Genomic DNA, 14,891 nt, shown 5'->3' with positions numbered 1-14,891 from the left:
TGGTAGGTACTAGTTATTGTCATTGTCACCATCCTCATCCTCATCACCATCCTTTCCATCTGGTCGCCTCTCAATTTTGTAAAGAGAGAGGTTGCTTTTCGTTTTTTTCCTGGGAAGAAGGGAAAACTCAGGATCCTTCCTCTAGGAAGATTTGCAGATTGCCATTGGAATTGTTCCACCTGCTTTCTATATCCTTCTCTCAGCCTCTTAGAACCCCATCTCCTTGTTCCCCTACCCAGCGCCCACATGCTGCCCTCTTACTCTCCAAAATATCCCTGCCAGTCTTCCCTAAGCAGTTAGAACTCCAAAATTAACTCTCTCTCTTCTCTTTTCAATACTTTTGGTTTTCTGTTTTTGTTTTTAGAGAAAGATCACATGTGCATGTGCATACACAAGGAAGGAGGGCAGTGAGGGTGAGGCAGGAGCAGAGGGAGAGGGAGAGAGAGGATCTCCAGCAGGCCCCATGCTCAATGCCCAGCCAAAGCAGGGCTCAATCCCTCAACCATGAGATCATGACCTGAGCCAAAATCAAGAGTTGGACACTTAACTGACTGAGCCACCCAGGTGTCCATGCTTTCAATATTTCTAATAAAAAGTATTACCTCCATCAAAGGAGTTCATCCCTAAGGGTTGGTTAGGTGGAAAGTAACCTGATTTTTAAAAAAGATCTTATTTATCTATTTTGACAGAGAGAGAGAGATTACAAGTAGACAGAGAGGCAGGCAGAGAAGGGGGGAGGGAGAGTGGATGTAGCCCCCCTGCTGAGCAGAGAGCCTGATTAGGGGATGCGGGGCTCCATCCCTTGCGGGGGATGGAGGACCCTGAGATCATGACCTGAGGGGAAGGCAGAGGCTTAACCCACTGAGCCATCCAGGTGCCCCAGAAAGCTACCTGATTAAAATAACAATTCAGGGGTGCCTGGCTGGCTCAATCAGTGGGGCATGTGACTCTTTATCTTGGGGTTGGAGGTTCAAGGCCCATGTTGGGTGTAGAGATTACTTAAAACTAAAATCTTGAAAAACCGAAAACCACTATAATTCAGCTTATAGTAAGAATGGCTATTAATAAATACCTCACTCTCCCCATTCTTCCTAACACAAAAGGTATAGGGGTGCCTGGGATCTCTGCTCAGCAGGGAGCCTGCTTCTGCCTCTCTTTCTCTCTCTGCCTGCCTCTCTACCTACTTGTGATCTCTGTCTGTCAAATAAATAAAATCTTTAAAAAAAAAAAAAAAAAGGAATAACTGGCAGAATTTCAGACAGTGTGACCGAATGAAGTGAAAAAGGCCAAGTTGTGTTTTGGGGAAGACTTTGGGCCCTAAATCACTTTTCTCTTTTTCTGTTCAATTTCACGTCTTTTGCTTTCTGTGGCTCTGCATTATTCTGGTTCTCCTCCTACATCTCCAATAAGTTTCCTGCCCTGCCCCTTCTGGATCCTTTTTTCACCTCCTGCCTGCATATTCAATATGGTTTGGTCTTTAAGCTTCTGCTTGGGTTCTCTCCTCTCCACTTCAGAGATCCAGTCTACACCCATAGCTTCAGATGTCATAAGTAGGCTTTACCGTAAGTTGTGGGTTATCCACAGGCCAGTCTCCCACCGCCTCCAAACCATATTCCCCATACCTGTTGTTCCTCTCGGTTTCTCTACTGATGTTAATGTTATGGCTATTTCCAAGGTAGTGATGTTCAAAACCCAAACAACACTTATCTGTGGATTTACTATTTTCCCCCAATTCAGCCCAAAAAGTCTTACTAATTTTTTTTTTAAAAAATCGCTCTTTCATGTGTCCTTTTTTTTCAGCTCCCACAGCCACAAAACATCCCATTTAAAGGATTTCCATATCACACGAACTGTTGTTCTAGCCTCCTGACTGTTCTCCCTACTGCCAGTCTCATGCTGGATATGGCTACCAGATCAGTGTTCGCAAAGCAATGCTTCTGTCATTACCATTCCTTTGCTCATGGCCTAGAGGATGTAAAACAACCTTTTAAATCTGGCAATAGGGACGCCTGGGTGGCTCAGTCAGTTAAGCGTCTGCCTTCGGGTCACGTCATGATCCCGGAGTCCTGGGACGGAGTCCAGCATCGGGCTCCTTGCTCAGCAGGGAGCCTGCTTCTCCCTCTGCCTGCTTCTCCCCCTGCTTGTGCTTGCTCTCTCTGACAAATAAATAAGTAATATCTTAGAAAAAAATAAATCTGGCAATAAACTCTACAACTTGATACCAGTTTAGCTCTCCAAGTGCATTGTCTGGTGTTGCCCTAAGGTAACCCTTCCATAACAGACTGTCTCCCACTGCCCCAAACATTCCTGTCCTTTCTCACCTCTATGCCATTGCTCTTACACCAGTTCCCCTTGTGAACTGTCCTTTTTGTTAATCCATTCACTTACACAACAGGTATCTTAAACATTGCTCTATGGGGAGCCTGGGAGGCTCAGTGGGTTATGCCTCTGCCTTTGGCTCAGGTTATGATCTCAGGGTCCTGGGATCGAGCCCGGGGATCCAGTTCTGGGATCCAGTCCTGGGATCAAGCCCTGCATCCGGCTCTCTGCTCAGCAGGGAGCCTGCTTTTTTTTTTTTTTTTTAAATAGAACATTTCAAACACAAAGATAGAATAGCACAGTGATCTCCATCTACCCACCATCAAGCTGCAACAACCATTGCTATCTGCAGTTTCTAGACAGTATTTTAAGCCTTGAGATTGGATTGATATCTCCAGGGAGTGAGTGTAGAAAGGTAAAGAGAAGGGGATGACTAAGTCCTGGACCATTCCAGTATTCAGTGGTTGAGAAGATGAGGAGGAACCAGCAAAGCAGACTGAGAATAAGCAGTCAGTGAAGTAGGAGGAAAACCAGATTATGGTATCCTGGAAGCCAAGTGAAGAAATAAGTAACTCCCAAATAATGATGTAATTACAGTGTGATAAATGCTGAGGAAGAAAAAAAAGCATGCAGCGAGAATGTATAACATGAGAAATAACTTAGTCTGGGGATCAGGGAAGGCCTCCCGGAGGAGGTGATATTTCAGCTCCATCCCTCCCTCATCCTCCCTATCTTCAACTAAAATCCTGTTTTCTCCATCTTGCTTCCACTCAGACAACCGGCCCCCTTTTTTCTGGGGTGGCTTTAACGAGGACTATATATCAGCCACCAGGGGCCCTAGGGACACCGTGATGAGAAAGGTAGAAGCAAGCCATTTTGTTTCAGCGTGCTGAGTGCCAACCACACATAAGCACAGAGGGCCTTGAGAGCACCGGAAAAGGGCACATAGCGGGGGAGTTAGAAAGACTTCCTGGAGGAACACCTGAGCAGAGAATGGAGTGGATACTGGACCGCCTTGTTATCTTTCCCCTTACCCTTCAGCCTGGCTTGGACCTTTCCAGTGTTAATCTGTTATCTGCGTGCTTGGCTTCCAAATCTTGTCTGAGATCCCTAGCCCAGCCTAAATCCTGACTTCAAGGCTGGACTTGGCTCTCTCTCTCCCAAAATGAACTGGTCCAGCCTAGGCTCCCTGAAGCCCCCTTCTGACCTGCTCTGCCACCCTCTGTTCCAGCACTGACCTATCCCCCTGAGAATTTCCAGGGACTCCTGCTTCCCTCATCCCTTTGGGATTTAATGTGGCCTAAGGAATCTCCTTAGGGAAAATTGATACCTGAGGCAGGACAGGACAGGACAGACATTTAGAGCATGTGGGTAAATTAGCACCCAAAGCCTGCAAAATAGAAATCCCTTGCAATCAAGTTAAAGCCAGGAAGGGGGAGGAAATGCATGTATTTTGCTCACCAGAAATTCCCAGTTACCCTAGCAAAGTGCATGGCAGGAAATAAATGTTCAGTAAATGTTGAATGAATAGTTTTTACACGATTTCAGTTCCCTACAACCAGCTCTCAGCCTTCCTTCTAACTCCTGCCTCATTTTCCTAGCTCCTAACCAGGTGCAGGATGCCTTCCTCAGACCTGGCTTTCAAGAGGACCCTTTGCAAAGATTTTCATGGGGCCACTTGATGGCTCTTTGAGAAACAGGTGCAAGAGGTCTGTTTGGCTGCCAGGCTTTCTTTGCATAGATTTCCAAGCACAGGCAACTGTTGGTATTCTCCCCGCTGGTGCCCTCGGCTTCTGGAGGCAGCACGTTCCAAGGCGCGACACGGAGGGAGCCGCGGCAGAGGACAGCCTTGTAATCCATCTGCTCCCAGACTTCATTCCCCTCCCGCCTGCTCGCTCCCCGCCCAGGGGCGGGCGGACTCGTGCCGGCGTCTGCGCCCCCTCCCGGGAACCCGGGGCTGCTGTCTGCGCACTGTGGACTGGCTGCCCAGGAAGGGAAATCCCGAAGGGAGCCATTGTTGTCAAGTCCCCTGTTGTCGCCATCGGCTAAGGCGTGCCTAGAAACCCCTTCCCCGCACAGGGCTCCGCGGTTTCTCCCCATCCTCGAGCTGGCCTGCCCCGGCCGCTTCGGGCGAGGCTACAACATCCCAGCCCTGGAGGGCTCCCCAGCTCCAGGGCTCTCTGAATTGGGGAAGCCCCAGGCCCAGTGCCAAGCTTCGAAAACCGACGGCGCCTAGCGGGACTTGCTGGGCTCTGACCGAGGCGGACCGGGCATGAGTTCCACCCCGCTCTAACAAGGACCTACAAGGTGACCTTGGCCGGTGGCTTCCCCTCTCGCTACCTCTGTCTGCATCCCCGCGACCCGAGCAAGGAGCTGAGGTCCCACTCCTCTAGGGGAAATTGGAGGAAGAAAGGACCCCCACCCTCACTCCCTCGTCCCTCTCCTCGCGTGGGCTTTGGGCTGAGCCTTCTGCCGGGAGTAGAGGGAGGGTGCCGAATAAAGGCTGGCGCTGGCCCCGGGAGCCGCGTGGGTGGAGACGCGGCACCCGGGGCTTGCGCAGACCCTTTGGTTCTTCCGTTCCGCACCGTTCCCCAGCGCAGTACGCTCCCTTCGTGCACGCCGCCCGCAAACCTTGGCAAGGACCTCACTCTCCCCCGCCTGAGCAGCCAGCCCGCCGCCCAGCTTGCCTAATCCGTTCAAGCCTCACCTCCTCCGCGAAGCTCTCCCGGGTTAACCCCATCTCTTCCAACCACTCTATCTGCCACGTGCTCCTAGTGTTTGTTCGCGGATGGGCGGGTTGGATGGGGGGAGGTGTACACGCAGTTGCAATGTTTGGGAATAATAACGTTGGGGAGAGGTGTCTATCCCCAGAACCCCAAATGAAGGATGCCCAGTGTGTTCTTCAGGAAGTGTGCCCGTGGATGGGTTTCTCTGCTGGACTCACCAACCGCTCCCACCCTCCACGCTTCCCTATCCAAGCTCACTTCTCTCCCTCCTCTTCCAGACCCTTCTCTTCAGAGTGTCACAACTTGGAGGGCACAATAAAATCCCTATCCCCATTTCATTCTACAGTGGCAGCAGGTGTGAGGGCCAGAGAGCATTGGGCATGTGAAGGTTTGACCCCGGGCTCAGGCCACCCACTTTGCTCTAGTCACTCCTTCCCCTGGGCTTTAGTTAAAATGAGACAAAATGAGGTAAAGGCCCAGCCAGGTGCTAGAGGTTCGGTGGTAAAGAATCACGTGCTGGCAAGCGGCAGCCTCCCTCCAAGAAAAGTGGGCTTGTGACCAGAGATGTGGCATCGCTCCTTCCTCCTCCCGTTGCCCCGGCCTGTGAGTGGCAAGACTGTGGCGCGCGCGCTCTTCAGTCGCCAGTGCGGTGCCCTGAACTGGAGAGGGGAAGAGGGTGGGGTTCCAGTCCCAGCGTTTTATTCACCGGCTACATGACCCTAGATGCTTCTTCCTCTGGAACTCAGTTTACTCATCCGAAAAATAGGGATAGTAATGGATTGGAGGAGAACAGGAAGCTTTTGTCACCCGAAGTCTCTATAAAAATAAATGATAATGAGCGGTACAGTGCTTGGCAGCAGATTCTGCATGCAAATTCCGACCCCACCTCCTCCACAGAGGGGTTTCTGGCCGGAGTCCCTGGAGTTCTCCCGGATGTGTCACTGCTCACCCCACACTCTTTCTGGCTCTCTCGAGCTAGGTAATGGACCCACACTTGATTCTGCCTCCTTGTGGGGGGCTGGACGACACCCCTCCCACCCCCGCCTGCAGGCTTGCAAGGGGAGGTGTTCCCTGGGGGAAGGTTGTGTGGGGGGGTGCCAAGCCTTGAGGAGCTTGGCTTGGAACCGGCGGGCGGGACTTGGGTGGGGGCGGGGCTATGGAAATTTGGCATTCTCTAGAACCCTGCGGGGGCGCAGAGGGCTCCCGTCGCCCACACCTGGCTCTGCACTGGGAAATGGGGCTTGGGCTACGGGGGCGGGGCTCGGGGGGGGGGGCTTAGGCGTGGGGGAGAGACCCGAGAGCCTGGAGGCGGGGCTTGGGGAGCTCGCCCCACGCGGGGCGGGGCTCCAAAGGCCGCGGGATCTGCAGTTCGGACTCCCCGCGACACAGTCGCTGCAGTTCCCTCTACTCTGGTGGCCCCGCGGCCCTGCGGGGAGTCCGGGGGTCGGCTGGCCGCTCGGACTTGGTGCAGGGCCGGCCCCGCCTCTCCCTTCCACGGTGGGGCCTAGACGGTTGGGGCCGCGGTGACATGGAGCCCTCTCCTGCCACGGGGGGATCGGAGACCACTCGCCTGGTGAGCCCCCGGGACCGCGGCAGCGCCGGTGGCGGCCTGCGCTTGAAGAGGTAGGACAGACCTGGGCTGGTCCTCAGCTCCGGGGCGCCACCCTCATGCCATCCGTCCATTTCGTTGTCTCCGCCGGCGTGGCCCCCGCTGGCCGCCCCAACGCCCCGCAAGTTCCGCGGCTTCGCGGCGCCCGGCTCTGTCTTCTCCGGCCACACCGCCAGAACCGACCCCGACCCTCCCAGCAGTCCGCTATGCCTCCTCCCGGCCGCGCTCTTTTTCTCGGTCCCGCAACACGGCTCCCGGGCCGGTCCCCCAAGCCTCCGGACCCCTCCGCCGCCCTCGCCGCATCCGACTTCCCCGCGAGCAACTGCCCCTCCGTCGGGCCGGAATCCACGCCTGGTGCCCCGAAGTCCGCATTGCTCCAGCGCCCTGGCGGTGGGAGCATCCCGCCGCCCAGGCTTCGGAACCCCCGCTGCAGGCCCCTGGCCCTTCCCTCTATGCGCGCGGGCTCGGGGCGCCCCCTCCAGCCACCGCCAGCTGTGCGCACCCGGGCTGAAGATGGGCCCGGGCTCCACGGCGGTTCTTCCGGGCCCTTGGGGGGCGGCGGCCGCTGGGAAGCGAGGGGGTGGCAGGGAAGGAGCAGGTGCGGTCTGGGCGGCAGGGGGTATTCCCGGCTCCGCACAGACGGGGCCGGGGGCGGCGAGGTGTGAAACGAGGCGCGCGGAGCGGCCGGGACAGCGGGCCGGGGGCGGCCGGAGAACCTCCTCCGCGTCCCGCCGGCCTCCCGCGCCCGGCGCCCGCCGGGTCCCTCGGAGCGGCCGCGCCAGGCCCATCCTGGCCACCTCCGCTGGCCATTTTGTCTGTTGGCTGACCGTCCGTTTGTCTCGGAAATTTGACAGGCTCCCTGGCTTTTTCTCTTTCTTTATTTCTCCCAATCGTTTTGTTTCCCTCCGAGCACCTTTCCCTTTGTCTCTGATGATGTGGTGCCTCTCTCGCTCTTTCCCTGGATGGGGGCCGTAAACCTGGGTGGGTGGGGAAGTGGATGAACAGAAGGGAGTACAGACTTCCCGTCTGACTCCTTCCTGCCGGGGACTGCAGACGTGGGCTGCTGTGGAGGCTGCAGCCCAGGCCCTGGCTCTCTTCACGTATCCTTTTGACTCTGCTTCAGGTCCTGGTCCCCTCCCCCCCCTTCACCTCTACCCGCTCAATATTACTTGTTTGTTGGCGTTTCAGAGGCCAGGGAGAGAAAACTGCCTTTCCTTCTCTCTAAACAACATGTAGCCCCCCACCCACATACACACCCACCCGCACCAACAATGAGGCTTTTTAAAAAATGTTTGTTTTGTTTTTTGTTTTTTTAAAGTAGACTCCAAGCCCAATGTGGAGCTTGAACTCATGACCCTGAGATTAAGAGTCCCATGCTCCACCAACTGAGCCAGCCAGGCACCCCAACAATGAGGCTTCTTTAGTGCCCAATTCATGCAGGACAAAAGGGAGCAGCCTGTTGATGGCTGGCTACCTTGATGACTGGCTACTCTGTTCCTTGTAAAAAAAAAAAAAAAAAAAAAAAAAAAGGCATCTTGCCCATTGCCCCAAAGCCACGCAGCCTCTGCTTGCTATCCAGACCCGCATCTCTGACTCCCAAGCTCATTTTCAGTCTCATATGACCATTAGTCACCAAATCCTGCAGTATTTTCTGAAAGAGGCTCTTCCCTAACCTACCTGCCCCTCCTTTGAAATCTGGTACATGGAATTTATGGCCTGGTCTATTCTGGACCCTTCCATCTCCTCTCCTCTCCCTCTCCAGACTAATATACATCAGCAAGGTCATCTCAGGGCTTGGGAAAGATATGTGAAATCAATCAGTGTATCTCCCTTGGTGTTCCTTTGAGCCCTCACTTTCCTCCTCAGCCCTTGCCCTGACTCCTGACACTTCAAATTCCTAGCCACTTATTTTGTCATTGATATCTCACGTGTCTAGAGCCCCCTTCTTCACCTAGGTCTCATGTTAAACATGTCTTCCTCTGTGAAGTTGTCCTCAGTCCCATCCCAGGTGGTCACTCCCTCCCTGGTGCTCCGAAGTCCCTCATTCATAATCCTCCCGGCCCCAGCCTCTCCTTGCCTAGTAAGTCATCTGTGACACATCTGTCTGGGTTTCGCTATGTGCACCCTGCCTGCCACCTGAGTCCCAGGCACCCAACTACGTGTATACCTCATTGAAGAATGAGGATGGGTTTCAAAACCACCCTCGTCTCCCTGTCTCCTCGGCAAAACACCCAGCATCTCATCATCATACACATTGAGATTCTAAGTCTTGGAAGAACATTCCAAGAATTAAATCTACCTGCCAGCACTCGAATCTTCCCTGCAGGCACCAAATGTGCCCCCACCTCCCTCACACCTCAATTCACCCACTTGGCAGAGCTTTTCTCAGCCAGAAGGCTCCAGGCCTCCCTCCTCAATTTACTGCTGTGACCACGTTTCTATCTGGAGCCTTCGATTTTTCACTCATGGGTATTCTTGTCACACTTCCATGAGTATTTCTAAGACTGTATTTTCTATTTAGGTCCTTTCTTTGTTCTATGGGAGGTTCCGGCTTTGCCGGAGTTCAGGTTGGTAGTCGTGGGGGTAGGAATGGGGCCAGCATGAGCCTGAAACTCAGCCTGAGCTCAGTCTCTGGCACCCAGGTGAGGCTCCAGCCCTACTCATGTATTGAAGGAGGCTTACGGTACCATACAGCTAAGGTGGCCTCCGCTGGGTGCTTACGATCGGCCCAGGGTCCAGCGAACATGAGGCAGCCTCCAAATCCACTGCTCCTACCACTGCCTCCCCAGCCATGCAGTCGGCGCTTCATCCTCCCTGTGACAACCCCAGCTCAGGGATCTGGGACCCCTGACTTTTTGGGTCCCAACATTCCACTCCTCTCTTAAATGGCCACGTTTCAGCAGCATGTCTAGATAGGGAAGGGGAAGGATCTGGAATGGAGGCACAGGGAGATGGATCTGGGAGGGAGACACTAAGGCCAGGATCCCGTGCTCACCCTTTGACACCACCGGCCCTCCATCCTCTGTCTAGCATGTTCACCCCGTCTTTACCCGAACCCTCCGCTTCCTTCCAGACCCTTCTCATGGTGCCCCCTTCAGTTTCCCTGATTTCACTGCAATTCATCTACTCTATCCTCCGAGCCCTGAGAGCATTTTGTTTTATGGCAATAGCCACTCTCCTGCTACATATCACAGCACCGAGGTACACCTTTGTTTTGCTCACCAAAAGCTCCCAGAGGTCAGCAAGATCCTGCTCATTTTGTGTTCCTTCTGGTGCCTATCCACACATTATGGTGGCGTCTACTCTCTACCATGAACTAGCTGTGCAGCCTCCATATGTCCTCTCCCTCTCTGAGCCTCATACTTGTAATTTCTGTAAAAAGCATCAAACTAGACCATCTCTACGGTGCTCCCAAGCTGTGGAGTTCCATGGCTCTGTGTATGAAAGGAGAAGGAGGCTGGAATCGGAGCTGGTTAGCCCCATCTCTCACGTGGCGCTCTGCCCCTGAGGCAGTCCATCCCCAGGTTTGGCCAGGCCTTGGGAGGAACAGAGTGAGTGTCAGGCCACAGCTGAGGAAGCCCATCTAGCGGGACTGGGGACGTGGGAGTGAGGAACAGGTGAGCCCACGGCCAAGCCCCAGGCTGAATGGTGCTGCCCGTTTCAGTCTCTTCACAGAGACCTCGGAGCCCCTCCCCGAGGAACCCAAACCTGTGGAGATGCCCTTCCACCACTGCCACCGGGACCCCCTGCCACAGCCCGGGCTCACCCCCGAGAGGCTGCAGGCGCAGAAGCAGCTGGGTGCCGCCTGTGCCGTGTGCTGCGTCTTCATGGCTGGGGAGGTGGTCGGTAAGTCGGAGAGCGGCTCCACCAACCCCACCTGCCCAATCCCTGCCCAAGCCACTCTCCACCCAGAGTCCCAGCAAGGTTCCTGGAGGGGTAGGGCAGGGGGAGATGAGGAGAGTGGGGTGGTGGCAGTGGGCGCGTGGGTGCCCAGGACTGGCCGAGGGCCAGGGCTGGCTTCTCAGCATTAGCTAGTCTTTCAAAAGACCCATTTTCTTGATAGTAAAATGTGTCCTTATAGAAAATCTAGAAAATGTGAATGAGTGAAAAGAAGCCGATAATTGCCCCTCCTATAATCCCATCGCTTTGGGATGCCACCACACTCGCTTTGGGGCACGGGTCCCCCTGGTCTCCTTCCCTGCTTCTCCACACGCTGCCACAGTGCCCGCTGCTTCCTAACCAGACCCAGACTGTGCCCTGCTTTACCCTTGCAGGGGGGTATCTGGCCCACAGCCTCGCCATTATGACCGACGCAGCCCACCTGCTGGCCGATGTGGGCAGCATGATAGGCAGCCTCTTCTCCCTCTGGCTCTCTACCCGTCCAGCCACCCGCACCATGACCTTTGGCTGGCACCGCTCAGGTAAGGCCCCGCATGGCCCCCTGAGCCTCTCCTCTCACCAGAAGGTACCTCCCAGGGTCCCAGGCAGGTCTCTGATAGCTCGTCTCCCCCTGCAGAGACTCTGGGAGCCTTGGCCTCTGTGGTCTCCCTCTGGATGGTCACCGGCATCCTCCTGTACCTGGCCTTCATCCGCCTGCTGCACAGCGACTACCACATCGAGGGGGGTGCCATGCTGCTGACCGCCAGCATCGCTGTCTGTGCCAACCTGCTGTACGTCCCCGTAGGGAGTGGTGCCCCGGGGGCCTCAGGGCGAGGTGTGCTCCTCCGGGGGTAGAGGGGAACTGGCTCTCTCCGCGCCCCGAAAGGCATGCAACAGGCACACACAGTTCTCCCCTGTCAGCTACCCTAGGGCTGCCTGAGGACAGATGGGAGAAAGACCTGGAATCCAGAGCCAGCAGACATTTCCTGGGGCCACTCTGCTGCGGGCTGTCATCAGCAGTGTCTCATTTGAGACCCCCCCCCCCATAAGGTAGACAGTATCGGCCCTAGTGTACAGTTAAGGACACAGGACCCGGGAGGTGGCCAGGGGACTTGCTCAGGTGTAAGTCGCCGTGGCAGGATCTGAAGGCATGTCTCTAGCACCAAGTACGGTGTTTCTCCCCCCAGCCTGCATGATCTGTGTCCCTCGGCCAATGCTGTCTTCCTCCCGGGGCTGGGAAAGTAGGGAGGAAACAGGTGGAGAAAGGGCTTTCTCCCAGGGAGGGGAGGGCAGAGAGGCCGGGAACAGGTCAGTTGGGCTGAGCTGCTCTGCTTCCCCCTCAGAATGGCCTTTGTGCTGCACCAGGCCGGGCCCCCCCCACAGCCACGGGTCTAGGGGGGCAGAATATGCACCGCTGGACGAAGGGCCGGGGGAGCCCCTGCCCCTGGGGAACACGAGCGTCCGGGCAGCCTTTGTGCATGTGCTGGGGGACCTCCTGCAGAGCCTTGGGGTCCTGGCCGCCTCTGTCCTCATCTACTTCAAGGTACTGTGCGTGCAGGCCTGCCCCAGCCTTCGTGCCCCGCTCCGCACCCTGCCCCCCTCCTGGCCCCCTTGGTCTCCCTCCGCACCGCCAGCTCCCAGCTCCCCAGTACTCCCGGCTCTCGGCCATGGTCCCTTTCCCCTCAGCAGGGCTCTCGGGGGCCTCTCAGGTCCTGTTTGTCCAAGACACCCCTAGGTCTTCCCCTGGAGGGTTCCTGTCTCCTGGGCTTGGAAGTCTCTCTCTCTCTCTAGCCTCAGTACAAGGCAGCTGACCCCATCAGCACCTTCCTCTTCTCCATCTGTGCCCTTGGATCCACGGCTCCGACCCTCCGAGATGTCCTCCGTGTCCTCATGGAAGGTAAATCAGATGCCACCGCTCCCCACCTGGGGCCCTCTCTCACCTCACTCCAGCTCTGGGCCTCCTCTCTTGTCTCAAGAGAGGGTCAGAAGAAGGCCTGGGTCCTGGGTCTATTGCTGGGAGGAGGATTCGGGCCCAGGGTGAATTGTGGGGGTTGATGCTGAGCGGATACAGGGTGGGGGAGGTAGAGTCTGGTGAGGAGCCACCTCTGCGCTGGAGTGGCCTTGGCAGTAAGGTGTGGACGGTGCTGCTTGCAGGTTCCCCCCGAAGTGTGGGGTTTGAGCCCGTGCGGGACACGCTGTTGTCCGTGCCGGGAGTCCGGGCAACCCATGAGCTGCACCTGTGGTCCCTTACGCTTACTTACCACGTTGCCTCTGCACATCTGGCCATTGGTGAGTCCACACTGGCCCTAGCCAGTTCCCTTCTAGAAATATACCCCCTCCTGGTGCCCCCCGGCCCCTGACTGTCCCGGCCCGGATCCCTCTTCCAAACCTAGGAAGAGTCTCTGAACCGCTGGGATTGCTGTGCCAGCTGCCTTTCTTGATCTCTCTCTCACACACATGTGCACGCTGGAGATAAAGCACCCTGGACAGGGTTTTGGGGTGGGGGTTCGCCCTCTCTGAAGTAGTGCAGAGAACCAACAACCCTTTAAAAGATCACTAGTACCAGGTGGTCTAGCCACGGGGCAGTTAGGTAAGGAGTGACCGTGGGGTATCACGGAACTGTTCAGACTGATGATGATGAGCTCTGTGTGGCACCCAGGGAAAATGTTGATGGTATAATGCTAAGAGAAAAAAGCTGAATGTAAAATTATATCTACATTATGATTCAACTATTAAAAATATATATGGTGACTCACAAGCTGACAAAGGATTTTTGAGTTTCTTCCAGATGCAAGAAGCAATCAGAGACATGCAATTTGGATGCCAAAAATATTATACTTTGTGGGATAGTGGAGGGTAACTCTAGAGGGACAATGGGAGAAAATAGTTAACATCTGGATTGTCTTGGAGACTTGGGTGCTGTGGCTGCTGACACGTACAGCTGTCTATGGACAGTCAAAGAGCAGAAGAGAATAGAAAAATAAGAATAGTTTGGCGTGTTAGCAGGGTGGCCTGGTTGAGTGAGTCTCTCCAGCCTTTTCTTTGGCATTTTTATGCTATTCATACACTACAGAAAGAAAAGAAAGCTCCGTGTGCAAGCCTGGTTTTAATGGTGTGCAAGCCCTGGGGTCCCCCTGCGCCCGTCCTTATCTTGGCCCCTGCCCAGCTCCCGGCTCTCCTGGGAACCTGCTGCCTCTTATCACTCTCCCACAGACTCCACGGCCGACCCTGAAGCTGTCCTGGCTGAAGCCGCGTCGCAGCTCCACTCCCGGTTCGGGTTCTCCAGCTGTACCCTGCAGGTTGAGCGGTACCAGCCCGAGATGGCCCAGTGCCTGCGCTGCCAGGAGCCCCCCCAAGCCTGAGCCGAGGCCCCGCCCTCGCCCCACTGCCAGGCCCTGGCTCAGGCCCGGACTCTCAGTACCTGCCTCCCTTCTCTCGCAGAAGGGACAGAGCCGGGCGTCCCCCTTCCTCTTCCTCCTTCCACCTGCCCACTCCCTAGCCCCCAGCCCCGGTGGGCAAGACCAAAGTGTGTGGGGGATGGGCAGGGGGCGGGCTGAACGGGAATCAATCCGTGGGGGTTTGTAGAAGTCCCTTGGTCCCCCCTCCCTATGGTTTGGGGAGCACAAGCGTCCTTTCCATGCAGTTCATTTGTCTGTGTGGCCGGCTGGCTGTCTGGCTGGGGGCATCTGCCTGTCTGTGTGCTGTTGGTGTGCCTATGCCTGGGGGAGGTCAGCAGGGGCCCCCTCCCCACGTGGCCCTCGCTCTGTCTATGCAGGAGCCCCAAAGCCCGCACTTTGTCTGTGTGTTCTAGCTCTGTGGTTTTGTCTCAGTGTGTGTGTGTGTGTGTGTTTCTTGGTGCTGTGGCCTGTGTGTCTCTGTGCCTATGTGGCTGTGCTATAGTCTCTCTGAGTCTGCACCATCCATGTGTCCTTTTGGGGGGGTCTATCTGTCCATCCCTCTGTTGGTGCTGTGCCCTCGGCTAGAGAGGGAGGACTCCGCCGCAGCTCCACCAATAAACTTGTGTTCACGGCAGCTTTCAGTCCCTGTACTGACTCGTCAGGAACGGGAAGGAGGGTCATGCAACCAGAGTGACCTTCCACAGCCCTCCTACCTCCTACCCAGCCCCTCCACCCTCTCTACCCTCAAATATCCATGCCCATGTGAGCCAAACTCCACCAGTCCCTTTATTACCTTCCCCTACTCCACAGCCTGGGTCTCTGGCTCAGGGAGAGCCCCCACGTGCTCTGGGCTTGGTTGCAGGAGAAAGTTGGAAGGCAAGGAGCCAAGGGATCCTGGAGAGTCATTCCTAAAGACTCCTGCAGGCCATCGTGGCCTCGGGCTTAGTCCCGTTGGGGGAG

General features: G+C 55.8%; 1 protein-coding gene across 1 annotated transcript; it reads left to right on the top strand.

Annotated features, from left to right (window-relative positions):
- The first annotated feature begins 6,373 nt into the window (after nucleotides 1–6,373).
- SLC30A3 (solute carrier family 30 member 3) lies at nucleotides 6,374–14,558 on the top strand. The gene is given in 9 exon segments (XM_059407574.1): nucleotides 6,374–6,668; nucleotides 10,319–10,500; nucleotides 10,929–11,075; nucleotides 11,171–11,324; nucleotides 11,877–11,901; nucleotides 11,903–12,076; nucleotides 12,325–12,430; nucleotides 12,688–12,822; nucleotides 13,747–14,558. Coding segments are annotated over 9 exon segments (1,167 nt in total). The 5' UTR covers nucleotides 6,374–6,573; the 3' UTR covers nucleotides 13,896–14,558.
- Nucleotides 14,559–14,891: the final 333 nt, after the last annotated feature.

This window comes from Mustela nigripes, chromosome 7, assembly GCF_022355385.1.
Source record: "Mustela nigripes isolate SB6536 chromosome 7, MUSNIG.SB6536, whole genome shotgun sequence".
Classification (NCBI taxonomy): Eukaryota; Metazoa; Chordata; class Mammalia; order Carnivora; family Mustelidae; genus Mustela; species Mustela nigripes.
The sequence above is the reverse complement of the archived record's forward strand: the minus strand, read 5'-3'. Positions and strand labels throughout refer to the sequence as shown.